At 41.7% G+C, this 14,288-nt stretch overlaps 1 protein-coding gene across 3 annotated transcripts in view; it reads left to right on the top strand.

Annotated features, from left to right (window-relative positions):
• The window catches only part of mdy (diacylglycerol O-acyltransferase), a 114,466-nt gene that overhangs the window by 69,785 nt on the left and 30,393 nt on the right, over nt 1-14,288 (top strand). For 2 of the 3 annotated variants that reach the window (XM_076532827.1, XM_003704346.3), the window contains one exon: nt 8,248-8,403. The exons of the other annotated variant lie outside the window; for it this stretch is intronic. In XM_076532827.1, coding sequence (XP_076388942.1) covers nt 8,248-8,403 — 156 coding nt within the window. The remainder of the gene's footprint in view (nt 1-8,247; nt 8,404-14,288) is intronic. 3 annotated transcript variants of the gene reach the window in all.

Below are 14,288 nucleotides of genomic sequence, written 5' to 3'. Positions count from 1 at the left end.
ATTCAAGCGTAACATAATTCTAAACTCCATGTTTTTTGAGTAAGTACTTTATCGAGGTACATTTCGAGGAAACATAAGACACAATCAGCAAAAAGTCGTTATCTTTATTATTTTATCCCACTTGTCCCATCGAAAGAAACAGCGTTCTCAGGGTGGCAATAGAAAGGCCATAAAAGATGAAGAAAGTAAGTCGTGGCAGGGTATAAGGGTATCCGAAAGAGGGGAGGTTCTCGATGACACGTTTCCTGGCCGAGGGTGAAAGAGTCTCGAGTCTCTTCCGTTGGAGGCGGCACGCGGAAATGGATCCTGATCAAAATGCATCAGTCCGCTTTTTCTGATATCGGTACGATCGAAAGAAAGGTAGAAGGAAAACGAGGATGGGGGTAAGCGAGATCTTGGTAGAATCGGCGTGCCACGGGTCTGGGATGAGGCGGGGGTTGAAAATCGCGGGAAATGGGATGACGGAGATCGGGAGTTGCGGATCTGGAAGTGTACCAGGCGACAATGGGGTCCGAGGTGAAAACTGGCAATTCCTCAGCTCGGCGAGCGGCCGAAGAAAATGGAGAAACTATTTTCGCCGGTGGAACTTCCGCCATTGTTGTACGCCCGGTGCACAATGCCGGTGGTTGGTCGCTTCATCGTGAACGCGGTGTTCGTAGCGGCGAAATCAGTGGAATAATTCTGTACGTTAACGCGAATCTTTTTCCCTTTTTTTTCTCCCATTTCGTCCCTTTTCGAGTCGAGCCATTGTCGACGGTGAAATATGACAGTGTCTTCAAAAATTTCGGAAAATTGTTTGCCCCCGAAACGATATATCTCCGCCGGGCTTATACGTGTCCCTCCCTCCGGAACAGCCAGAATCGAGTGTGGGTAATAAAATCATTGATACGCATTCGAGCCAGTGAAAGACCGTGTTTGCATATAAATAGTTGCTATCCACCTGTCTTCGATGCCGGAGCTTTATAACTGTCCATTGTTCGGATGTCAATGGTTCGCGCGAGAGATAAAAAGATCTCTTTCGCCGTCGTTGACCGGTTCAGATTATCCGGCTTGTAATGCCGTCGCTGAAAATTCCGCAGTCGATGAAAAATCCATCCAGTGATGTATATCGTCCCGTGTAAATCTGTCGTGACGCTGTGTCTCGCGATACAACACAGGGACAAATTGTCACGACTTAATTGCGCTCCTTGCCTCGTGTATTGCGACGGGACACGAAAAACCGGCAACAAACTCGCGAGCAATGTGCAGCGCAAGAACGGTGATTTCGATCGATCTGACTGATGTATACGTCCGAAACGTCGCGGAGCGAGTTTTTAGCCGGGATACAATTAAGACAGTAAGAAGTCCAAGTGTTGAGAAATGTGCTGAATGAATCAGGAGGATCAATGACACAGGAGGAAAATTGTGGTATCTGAATTGGCCGCATTCCGATAGTGGCGTGTCTGAGCCTTCCATGCATAATTATGTACACGCGGGAGGCTTTTAGTCAAAACATTTTTCGCTATTAAGTATACACTCTCTTTTACTTCCTTTGTAAGCGAAAGAAAGGCTGCTACAAAATTTCAGTGAAATAACCGATGTTGTTATGTGCAGGGTATACTTTAAATATTAACATCAAACATGAAAGCGGTAACGAAGATAGATGGTTTGATAGTCGCTCGAAATACTTGTAGTTTTAGATCAACTTCATCTTTATTTGTTTTTATTACGTCACGTTATAATAAAATGTGTATAAGGTTGCATTGGAACTTTTTGTGTACTCGACTTTTATTGTGTAAGTGCGCGTGCACCGACGTTTTCCAATTTTCGTAGCTAGCGATACGTTTTCTTTTCTATCATTAAAACGGCGATAAATCTGGTCTACGAAATTCTCTGTTCGTTTACATTTCGTGCTGTCTGTTCGGAGTTTATCTAGCTGTCGATTCGTATTTCTCGCCGGATCGTTGTAAAATCGTGCAGGTGACACGCGGACACACGTTTGCACAGCGTGGCGGAGGCGTCGCTGTTCGCCCTCTCGGCAAGATAGATTCGTTTCAACGTGTACGGTGCCAAACTATAGGGAACGCGTACACGCGTCACGGCATTTGGCAATTATCTCGCTTCCGTACAGGTACACCATTTATATACGTTCATTAACGCCCCGGGGTTGCTGGCGCCAGTTCTGTTGCGTATAGGTAACAGCTTCGTCGAGCAGCCCCGGGTTCCGGGTCGTTTTATATTAATATGGGAATTTTTTCATGAAATAGAGCCTGCGGTTGATATACCTTATCCGCTTTAGCCTGGCTAGTTAGCGAACGTTTCTATTTGGGGATTTCTATTATAAGACCTTAACGCTAACTTTAGGTTTATGCAAAACGCCACGGTTCTAATAGGGTCAAACTATTCCTCTGTGAGTGCCAACGTAACCTGAGGACCATTCTGGGATTTCTGCTACGGTTTTAAGGTTAACCTAACTTCGCAAATCCCTAGCCGTACGTAAAATTGTATCGCTCTAGCTGCGGAGACTGATGAGTAGTCCACGTACGCTTCATACTGGACTGCATAAGAATAGTGACTATTGGGACCTACCAAATTATGATAACTCGAGGAATTGTTCGTCATTGTTCTAAGAAAATTGCTGTCAGGTTCTTAATTCTGTCCCAGTACACTTAATGCATGTAGAACTCTATCAATTTGACCTGGTCAAAGTACTGAGTACACAATCGTTTTATAGTTTTCTATAAACATGACAATTATTGTACGAACTATCCTTGAAATATCAAGTCCCCATGTTGAAAGTCCTATCACGCTAGTTAAGTAAAAGTTAATGAATACGGAGTAAAGCTATTTATGGGTGGCATTGAATATCATCATGATTTTCATGAGTGTCAACGTAATTGAATTCATGGTACAACGCAAGGGAATGGGTACGGAAGAAACAAGGGCGAGAAGTCATAAGCGAGTCACCCTCGCGCGACCCTCTCCGAAACAATCTAAAATCAGTATAAACGACAAGCAGGGTCGAAGACGTACTTCCTTGTACTCGAGATAGCGGCCACGCAATCGGGAGAGACATTTGTTCTTTTCCACTTTTCTTTGGAATTTCCTTCCCGTTTGCATTAGCGGACAATCGATCATTTCGGATAAGCTGGATACTAATTCGTTGCTCGATTCGTGGGCAACCTCGATCCGAGATCGCTTATCGAAACGCCGAGTAGGCAGGAAATTAATGTCTATCGTTGCTGATGGCTTTTTGATGGGGCCAAACGAATGAACTTATTAAAATCCCGTTGCGGATAAACATCGGAGCAGCCTTAGGTGTCATGTTCTCGTCACCAGAGATCGCGGAGCGATTACGTTGGAAGGAAAGAAGGAAATCGAAGATCTTCTTACCTCGACGATCTCTTAAGAAGTGGAACTCGTTCGATGTCATTAACAAGCCTCGCAAGAGTCGTTTTCTCGTCAAAGGAAAAGGGAGCTACTCTTGCACGAGGGAGTATTTAAACGCGTGGTTTCCACGGGAATCCGAGAATCCCTCTAATTAGCACCTCGCCTCTGGCTTTCCAGGTGGGCGTGTCAAGGAAAATATTTCTTGCGCAAAGGACGAGGAAAAGTGCGACGGGGACAAAAGGGAGCAGTCAGAGAATATTTAGTATCCACTTTTACCTAGCAAAGAACCTCCTCACGGTTATGTCGGAAGCTTACTTCCGTACGGCCCTGAGGGCGATGGAAAATCCACGCACTCCGGCATATTATGTAGAAATACAAGCTGCTCTCTGCATCTGGGTCAAGCTTACCTCTAAAGTGCCAGAAGATACAACAAATTTCATTAGGCAAAATTAAATGGTGTCGCGTCGAGCGCCAGTCGGTGCATGTGTTCATTTTGTGCGACTTGAAACATTTCCAAGATTTTAGACCACTTTCTCCTTAATAGGCCTTTATATTTACATATTTTATGTATCAGCATTTCAGACCTCAATATTCATACGTTCCAATATTCCCAGGTTTCAATATCTGTATGTGTCAATACACGTCTCAATATTCTTATGCTTCAACATTCTTGTGTTCTAATATTCCTGCAGCACTATTTTTCTACGTTTAAATATTCTTAGATTTTAATATGTTTCGATGTCTGTATGTCTTGATAATTTTATTTTTGAAGACTCTTATGTTTCAATATTTTCATATTTCAATTTTTCCATGTTCTAACATTTTTATATTTCAATTCCTGCATGGTGCAGGCCCTAACACCTACACATCCAAATATCTGTAGCTTTTTATACTCCTAGACCCTAATACCTTTAAGTCTCAATACCTCTACGTTTTAATACTTCTATGTCTTAATATCTGTACGTTGCAATGCCTCTACGTTTAAATATTCTTACGTCTCAATATTTTTATATTCCAATATCCTTACTATCTAAAATCCTCACGTCTCAATATTGTTATGTCCCAATATCCTTACATTTCAGCACCCTTACGTTCAGCAATTTGTACCTTCCAATATACCAACATTCGAGTATCCCCAGACCTCGCCTACGTCTCATAATTACAGCCCCATATGCCACAGATCGGCTCAGTTGCATGAGACGCCCTGTATATCGTGGCGTTTCGCGTGGTCGTGGTACATCGTGACCATTAACGAACGATGGTATCGGCTGGTTATACTTGTTACACGCTTTCTCGCTTTCCCATTATCGTAGTATCATCTGCGCCCTGGTCGTTTGCAGCGGTACCGAATTCGATACATTAATTATATTCGTTCGAATAATTTAAAGCGGTAGAAACGCGAAAGTTCCACGTCGGACAGAAAACCGTAACGATTAAATCGAACACGGTGGAGTTGGTAAAACTTGAAGACCGAACCTGTCACGTTGATTGCCAACCGATGTACAAAAATAAAACTGATCGAAGTTATAGATTGGGATTCTTGATTACTTCCGTTCTGATTAGTATTGATTGCTCGAATTTGTACTTTAATTAACCTCATTTCGCGAGTACGAATTTATGTCGAAAGAGATTTCTGGACGAAGAAAGTTGATTAGAATCCTTTGCTGAAAACGAGCCAGAGTTCTCGTTCGTGGAAATAGCGATGCGGGATAGCACGCGATGGTATTCTTTCGAGTTTTACTTTTCCCTCGGATGATTCGAAATATCTCGTTCCGTTTAAAAACCTGGCCACGATAGGCTGAACACTTTCAAGGTAGCACCGTAATTGTCTCGTCTCGTTTCCTTCTCATGCATTTCCTTCGAGGTCATTTATTTTTCGAACGCAGAAGTTGCAAATTACTCGTGTTACCCGAACGAGAGAAGCGTTGCGTTTCTTCTTCGGAGGTGAACGTTTTAATTATTCCGCTTACTTCGATATTTTCTCGGAATAAATTGCGCGAACGTAACTCGCATGATTACCAACGCTGAATTTGTAGCAGGCGAACGCAGTATAGTTCAAAGATTATTCAAAAAATTATAAATTCAACAATGAAACATTCATTCGCCGTTGTTTCGCTGGTAGACTTGTTCACCCACTCGTCTCGTTTGCCAACGTTATTTGCATGCAAATAAAAAGCCTAATTCGAATAAATATTTATTAAACCGGTTACTGCTGGTAATGGACATCGCTCCCACGGGAACTTCGACTTTGCCAGACAGGGAACAATTGCCCCGAATAAATACATAATTGGATGAGAACTTTCTCTTCCTATTTTTATTTTCTTCAGAAATTTCATTTATGGAACATTACTTTCTTACAATAAATTTATGCATTCAACGTGCATTCTGTTTATTTCTTTCATACTGTTATCTGAATAGATAATTTAATGTTTCATACAAATTTCGTTTTAAAAGTTTATTCTAAATAATATACATGCTCAGTTATACAGTACACAATGGCTATATATATTTATGTCTGACCACCATATTAAATTTACGTCCAAAAATTTTGAAATATTTGTTCAAAAGTAAGTAGCCAAAACATTGTCAATTGAGGCAGGCGATTTAAAGAACCTGGAATCTGAGGGGTGAAATAACTGGTGGTAGCAAACAGGACTTAATTAAAATGCGATCAATCTGTTCGTCGAAGGAGGTATCGAGGATCGATAGAAATATCGAGGAAATATGAGGATCAGGGTGGCTGGCTCCGTCACCGTCCATGGTCCAACGCCATTATCTGGCGGCAGCCGTTACTGGCATCGCATAATAATAACTGACATTCTTAAGATTGCGATGCAAATACCGTTGCCTGTAATTAAACACAACGGGGCAGCGGAGTCGATGAACTTGGACGAGGGGAAAGAAATTGTACGTTTCGATGGTTAGCCTGTTAGCGCGAGGAAATTACGAGGAGCTTTTGTGAACCTTCAATCATTACGAACGTGTTCCGGGACAGAGCGGAACCGCGAATACAGCCGCGAAAAAGATAAATTCAGCACGGATGAAACGGTCGGCCATGAATGCGTAATACCGTGTTTTATAAACCCTTTAATTGCCACATTCGGACACGTACGTCCGGCGTATAACAGCGTATGCTTTATTCGCACAGATGTATCTGCTGTCACGTTCTCTGGGGGCCGTGTAAAATTGCGATGATTAAAACGTACTTGCACGTACTGCACCATCCTGTCCACCGCCATTTTTACCTCCTCTTTTCTTGCCTCTGTTCTCCGACGTTTTCGCGCTGTCCTTTCTCTTTTCTTTCTCATTAATCCGCTGGGAAGAACACGGATAACGAATTTACGGTTTCACAAATTTGCTTGACGATTTTCGTGTAAAACAGAGTTCTATGTGTTATGAGTATAATGTTCGTGTATAATGGATATTGTATTAAATGGAACGTGTTGTATTTCGGCGTTCAACATATTTTGATTAGAGAAATCTGATAGGGCTCGCGCAAATTATTGGAAGGAAAGTGCTTTTTCATATGATATTGAATATATGTGATAATTGGATAGGACATGTGGAGGTACAGAGAATGATACGGTACTATATATGGTGATACGTGGTAACATAGAGCATGAAGATAATAAGACATGATGGTATAATACATGGTTCCATCATGGTTACCGTCAGGCAACACGTGGTAATACGAAATGTGACAAGGGTAACACGTAGTAGCACAAGTAGATACTGTAAGGCGTAGGTATGCAAAATATAGCGATGGTGTGGTGACACAACATGTGGGGATAGTAACGTCTAGTAATATGCACTACATGGTAATAGTAACGCACGGTAGTACAATGCGTGGTAATGCTACGCGTGGTAATAGTAACGAGTGGTATTAGTAACACATGGCGTTGTAACGCGTGGTAATAGTAACGAGTGGTATTAGTAACACATGGTGTTGTAACGCGTGGTAATAGTAACATATGGTAGTGCAACGCGTGGTAATAGTAACGTATGGTGTTGCAACGCGTGGTAATAGTAACGCATGGTGTTGCAACGCGTGGTAATAGTAACGCATGGTGTTGCAACGCGTGGTAATAGTAACGCATGGTGTTGCAACGCGTGGTACCGCAACTCGTAGTAATAGTGACGTGTAGTAATAGTAACGTGTGGTAATAGTAACGCGTGGTGATAGTAATGTGTGGTAATAGTAACGTGTGGTAATAATAACGCGTGGTGATAGTAACGTGTGCTAATAGTAACACGTGGTAATAGTAACGCGTGGTGACAGTAACGTGTGGTAATAGTAACGCGTGGTGACAGTAACGTGTGGTAATAGTAACGCGTGGTGACAGTAACGTGTGATAATAGTAACGCGTGGTGATAGTAATATGTGGTGATAGTAACGTATGCTAATAGTAACGCGTGGTAATAGTAACGCGTGGTGACAGTAACGTGTGATAATAGTAACGCGTGGTGATAGTAACGTGTGGTAATAGTAACGCGTGGGGATAGTAACGCATGGTAACAGTAACGCGTGGTAATAGAGACATATAGAAACTAACACCACATAGCAGTAACTCATAACAAAATCCTCAACCACCAAACAAACCCAATAACAATTATTATTTCCCTTTACCAATAACTCTCATTTAACCCACCTCAAGCACGTTAATTAGTCTTCCCGTGGTAACTAAACGCTCCCATGTAAATTTTAAACACACTTCCATCAAAGTACACCGAACTTTGGCCCTATAAGTTGACGAAAAGAGAGACAGTATATGTACACACAAAAGACAGAGAGAGATGTTAGAAACGTTTTGCCCGACGACAAGCTGCCACGATGGTGTGCAATGTTATACGTATAATTAATTCTGTTCGTTGTTGCAGTCGGTGCCATGTACGTGTGCATGCTGTACGCCATCCTGTTCCTGAAGCTATGGTCGTACGTGCAAGTGAACATGTGGTGTCGGCTGAGCAGTCGAAGAAAGACAGTGAGCCAAGGCAGAATACGACGGCAATCCCTGTCGTACAACAATTTACAGTGTAAGTAGACAATGTGCACGTAACACCGTCAGACATCGCGTTTCCTATTGCGTCTCTGTGTTCCCTCGCCATCTTCCTCTGAATCTGCAAAATACAGTCCGAGGAGTCCGGTGCAACGCTTCATTTGGTTATGAACCGCGTCAGGGAATTCTGCCATTTGCTTTCTCTTTGGGAAATGTTACACGGAGTCTTAATTGTCTGCAAGTTTTTGGCTATGTAGAGTTTCTGATTTGCTGTGTTCAGATTCTCTGAGGTGTAAATTTGTACAGTTCTAATATAGGAGGAATTTCTGTGTTCGTAATCTCTGGTTTTGTGAATTTCTACGTTCTGAAATTGGTGGATCTTCAAGTTAGTTGTTGTTGTTGTTGTGGGCGTCGACTGCTTTGGTCATTGCCCCTCAAGTTAGTAAATTACTCAATCTTAGGGTCTTAGAATTTTTATATTCTGAAATTTTTGTATTCTCAAGTTTCTACACTTCAGAATTTCTAAATCCCCAAATACCTAAATTTAGAAATTTCTAAATCTGTGGATTTCTACGTCCTCAAATTTCTACATTTCCAAACTCCTACATTCGCAAATTTCTAGATCCCCAAATACCTAAATTTAGAATTCTCTGAATACCCAAATTCCCAAGTTCCGAATTTCCTACGCCCCAAAATTCCATCTCATCAAATTTCCAAATCTCCAAATTCCTAAACTCCGAATTCCCAAATCCCCAAATCCCCAAATATTCTCAAAACTCTAATTACGAAAATTTCTATCTCCCAAATTCCTAAATCCTCAAATTGACAATATCCCACTCCAAAGATCCCCGAAATCAAAAGTCCCCAAAATCTAAATGAAAATTTCCAAAATTGCCAAGGGTTCATCCCGACATCATAATTTAGCCTCCAGAAGTCCACCGTTGTAGATATCAGTCAGTCTGATGCGTAATAACGCGGCGCTCGAGAGCACGTTTATTTCTATCGACCGTGTCAATTTATCGCCGCGAGCTCGCGTTAAAATGTTATTTCCGCGACGCGTGTTACGCACGCCTGGCCACTTTCGGTAACAAGTATCACGCATTCCCTTTACATCGTTCCGCGTTTCCACGGGATGCCCTTTAATTTCACGCGAATTCGGAAAAACGTCAGCTGCGTATATTTTTGTTCGCGTGACGCGCTCGTTACGATATATGTGCATTTTTTCTTTCCTCTCGAGTTTTTTTTTTATTTTGTTTGAACGTGCCGTTTCGGTGTTGGGTGTTTTGCAACCGGGGACGTTCGTCGACAAAATTGTGAACAAAATTAATTAAAGGGATCTCGTCGCGACGGGAAAGCAAAGGATACCGTGAACAGTTTTTTGTTATTATATTTACGGATGGGATATCCGAGGCTGGATCCTTGCGTGTAACATGTACCTCGGTAAATCGAGTTAGTATGTTCGAATCTAATAAAGGAGACTCGTAATTCCTTTGATGTTCGAGTAAATCAAAGAACTGATTATTCTGGGATGTGCTTAGGTAATGGCAAAGAAGTGTACCTTCTCTTCAAGAAATTTATTCTTAATGTTTCACTAAAATTTATATCAAGATTTCTGATATATTATTCTCATTCGAAGTACAGACAAGTATTTAGCTTAAAAATATTTTATACATTAGAAATCATGTTCTGGGAAATTTATATGGAATAGTCTTTGAGGTAGAATATTGCAACTGCAATTTGAATGGCGCTTGTTTCTGTCCTTATTGGACTGACCTTCGTTACCTTCATTAAGGTCATTGAATTTGGCAAGCGGTTCTACACAATGACCCTATTCTACGCGGTACCAATCCTGTTCTACGCGATTATTAATTATTATAGTATCGATGTTTGGATTACAGGGTGACAAAGATTAACTACCGTGATCCTGATTTAAGGAGTGTTTATAAAGGATTTGTAAAAGATCTTGAATGATTACAGCGTTCATTAGCACGCAAGAACACGATACAATGCGAAAAGTATAAAAAATGCAATAACTCGTGCGTGGGTATAGCGTGCGGTCGCAAAAAAGGGTTGTCTCTTATGCGAGTAATCCAGTTTCTGGTGTCAGAGGTATTTGTTCGCTTCTGAAGGCGCATACACATTGTCGCGGTTTGCCAGGACGCGTGTGCACAGCCCAACCTTCGTGAACACGTAGCCGCAGTGGAAGAGGCGAATAATTTCCACCCAATTTAAACTCTCGATCAGCCTCGCGTCTGTTTCCGGGTATTGAGTGCAGGCTGGTGGTATATCGATTATTCAGAGCTGGCAAAGTCAAATTATACGAGCGACCTTTCCCCAATAAACTCACCTCATGGAATATTAACCCTTCTCTTGTACGACTCCGTCGGAGTAAGAGAATCGGGCCCGAACCGAGCGAGAAACGTGGAATTGTAAAGACTTCATGTATCATTTTGACGTGTTATGGCTCTGTTTCGTGCTATGGAAATCTGTCTTACATATAGTGTTTCACGTTTCTTAGAACGGCTTCAAAGTGAACTCGTAAATTGCATCGAAAGAAATTTTAACCTTCTGCAGTTCTTGTAACATCTAATTACCTTGCACGTGCTTTTTGTTCGCAACTGGAGGAAGGATATAAATGTGTGCCCAGATGAAATTGCAGGCTTGGGTAAAAGGTTGAATGACTGCTGTGATATAACGAATGATATGGGGAATGAAGAAATTTATATTTGGGTTACAAGGATTTGAGGCGTAGGAATCTGAGATGAAGAAATTTGGAAAATTTTTTTTAAGGATCTGGGGATGTTATGGATCTAGCGATGTAGAGATCTGAAGATGTAGAGGCTTAGAAATATATAAATTTGGAAATGTAAAAATATAGAAATCCAACCATTATACATATCTGGAAATATAACAATTTAAGAATATAATAATGAAGTAAAGCAAGTATCCCACAATATAATTGAGAACATAGAGATCTAAAAATAATCTGTCTACGTCATATAAAATAACTTACTTAAAAACTCTAGACAACGAAGTCCACAGCGCACGTCTAGCAAGGTGTAAAACTTGTCCGCTATAAAAATTACGGAGCAAAATAACGGGAACCCTTCGGACCAGTAGAAGGAGAAAAAAAAAGAAAGGAAGAAAATAGAAATTACTTCCATGAAGCGTAAGTTTCTGAACCCCGCAGCACCCCGTCTCAAATCAACCCTTCATAGCGTGAAGTTGTAGAGTTCCTTAGGTCTTGCGGGAGCTGCGAAGCTCGTGATACCAGAACATAAGAAGATTTCCAACGCGTAGGTGCTTTCGCGAACTTGCAACGTGAAAGGTTAGACGTCAACGGAGTAATAAATTAGACGGAAACTCGTCCTGCTATGGCGTTAGACGACTCCCTCTCGCGCACTTTCTATCTGGCAATGATGTACGACACAACGTTTAACGTTGCGTAAGTATTTAAAACCGTAAATGATGGCAAGTCTGACAAGCGGGAGAATTATTGTGAGAGACGTTCGAGAAAGTCGCTGATGGAAACACGAATATTAGAAGAAATCGTTCTAAAGTACACGATAGCTTCTGGAGATGAATAAAACATGTCGGATTGTTGATTTGCAAATGAACTATCGATTCTGTGAGCAATCAATTGCATTTTGATAAACTAATCGCTCTTGAACGTTTGAAGAACGACACTGGAAGGTCGAGATTCTCGCTGACAATGATAATTCGAATTTAGTGCAGCGGAAACGGCGCAGAAAAAATACGGGAATAAAGTAGAGCCCTTAATCTGTTATTCGATATTCGTCCCGATGAAATATGTCTTTTATTCGGCCGAATAAAATACTGATACATAGTTAAATAAACCCGATAACAAGTGCCATTATATATTGCGGCAGGAAGTTACATTTCGTTTATAACAAGGCTGCTTTTCGCGGCAGAGGTGCATTTACGAGACCTATAGTTTCATACCCCTGAACTCTATTAAATTTCATAGTGTCAGAAACATTGTATAATGAAGCTGGTCACGTGATATACCGCACGGACAAAAGTAACATCATACACGAACGTTAATCGAGAAACGGAATAGAATATTAATTTGAAGAAGGTGTGGACAAAAGAGGAAGTGTCCCGTGTGTTCCAACTGCCGAAATTGAAATCCTCCATAAATTCATCCACGGTCCATGCATTATTTAACACATCCCGGCTAACAGTTTCCAAAAACACCGACCGCTAAAAACTATCTTCCTGCACAACAGCCACGCGATGCAGCCAGGTTCAACAAAGAGACCATACAAACAAAAAAGAGTAAAAAAAGAAAAATATGAAGCTTCCTCAGGGAACTTCGAAACGTTCGCCAGAAACTCATCGACTAGAATGGCAGTATGGCACGCGAAACCATAGTCGACCAGCACGTCTGTCCAATGATTGGTCCGTTTCTGCCTCATTTTTACTCGCTGTTCGTTCACCGACCGATCTGCTCTTCGTGTTGGCCAAGAACCTTTAGAAGGGCCTTCTTCTTTAACTCGAGCTAAGACAGACGTTAAAGTAGATTGCTTTGAAACGAGGACACGTGAATCGATTGGGCTTCTGGGTTTTCAATAAATAACGAGTCCACTATATATTAGCTGTATCACTATTTTCCACAAATTCTATTCAGTTTATGCAGTCGTATTTTATTTGTTAAACAACCTGTAAATACAAAATTAAATCTTCAATTAAAAGCATAAACTGTTAGAGGTTACACTGGATTAACTAATTAGTTTCATACGTTTCACGAAGAATTGGTGAAATGAAACAGCTAATTCAATGATAGATTAGAAAGATAATTGGACAGAGTAAGATATGGTATATCTAACGCTGGAGTATACTAACGCCACCGCACTAAAGCGATGTAGGGTACTCCACCATGATGTTATTCCAATAATCAGTTTTAAGCCGATGTTATATCGATAGAGTATTTAATACCGGTAAGGAAGATCCATTTACTATACTTACGTGAGGCACGATAGCGACTATAATCGTTGGCAAACCCGGGTGCTTGACAACTGATATGTCGACAAGCTTACAAGTTATCGTGAGTAACGCGAAAGAGACGGCCATCGAACTCGATCTAGGTACGATCGATCCCATGTGCCCAGACACGAAAGGACAAAAAGCTTCCGCGAAAAGGGGCACATCGTGCACAGAAGTCGACGTCGTCATTATACCACGCAATAATACAGAATACCTGGACGTACAGCTAGCGAATAAAGGGGTAGAGAAGGAAAATTACATGGCACGTATAGAGAGAGAATTATCCACGTGTTCGTGGCTTCGGTTACGTTTCAGAATCTACCGTGCTTCTTCGAATCGATCAGTCGATCGATCGCGAGACCGCGCGTTCCGTTCGACAGGAACGGAGTGCTCCATCGATTTTCGATAATCACATTAGCCCGCGACACTTTTTGTACTTCGGTGTTATCGTACGATCGCGAAACGGCGTGGCTGACAGACGGAGTCCGGTCGAGCGCGGAATTAACAGTCATCTAATTATTCTTGCCCGTCCGACCTTTGTGTCTCGCTGTCTCGCGACGGGTAGGTCGCGAAATTACGTATTCAAAGATGGAAACCGGGCTGTCTCGTTTCGGTCAACGCGAACAGAGGCGATTGTAACGTTTTAACGACTATATTATCCCGCCTCGCGATACTTAACGTTCGACCATTCCTCAACATCTGTTCCGCCGACTTCCGGCAAAGGTATCAGCTCCGCGATGCACCATTCACACGCATCCGCCATTATGTCTTCCTCCCGCATTATCTTGGCATTGATTAACGAGCCTCGACCGTGAACAAGAAGTCAGGAAACGAGGATGCCTGTGCCACGACGAAATGGACTCGAATCGAATTTGCAAACAGGAACAATTTGTACGCTCCCTTTTGGGTGTGTCT

This window comes from Megachile rotundata, chromosome 6 (assembly GCF_050947335.1).
Source record: "Megachile rotundata isolate GNS110a chromosome 6, iyMegRotu1, whole genome shotgun sequence".
NCBI lineage: Eukaryota > Metazoa > Arthropoda > Insecta > Hymenoptera > Megachilidae > Megachile > Megachile rotundata.
This window is presented reverse-complemented; position numbering and strand designations above follow the sequence as displayed.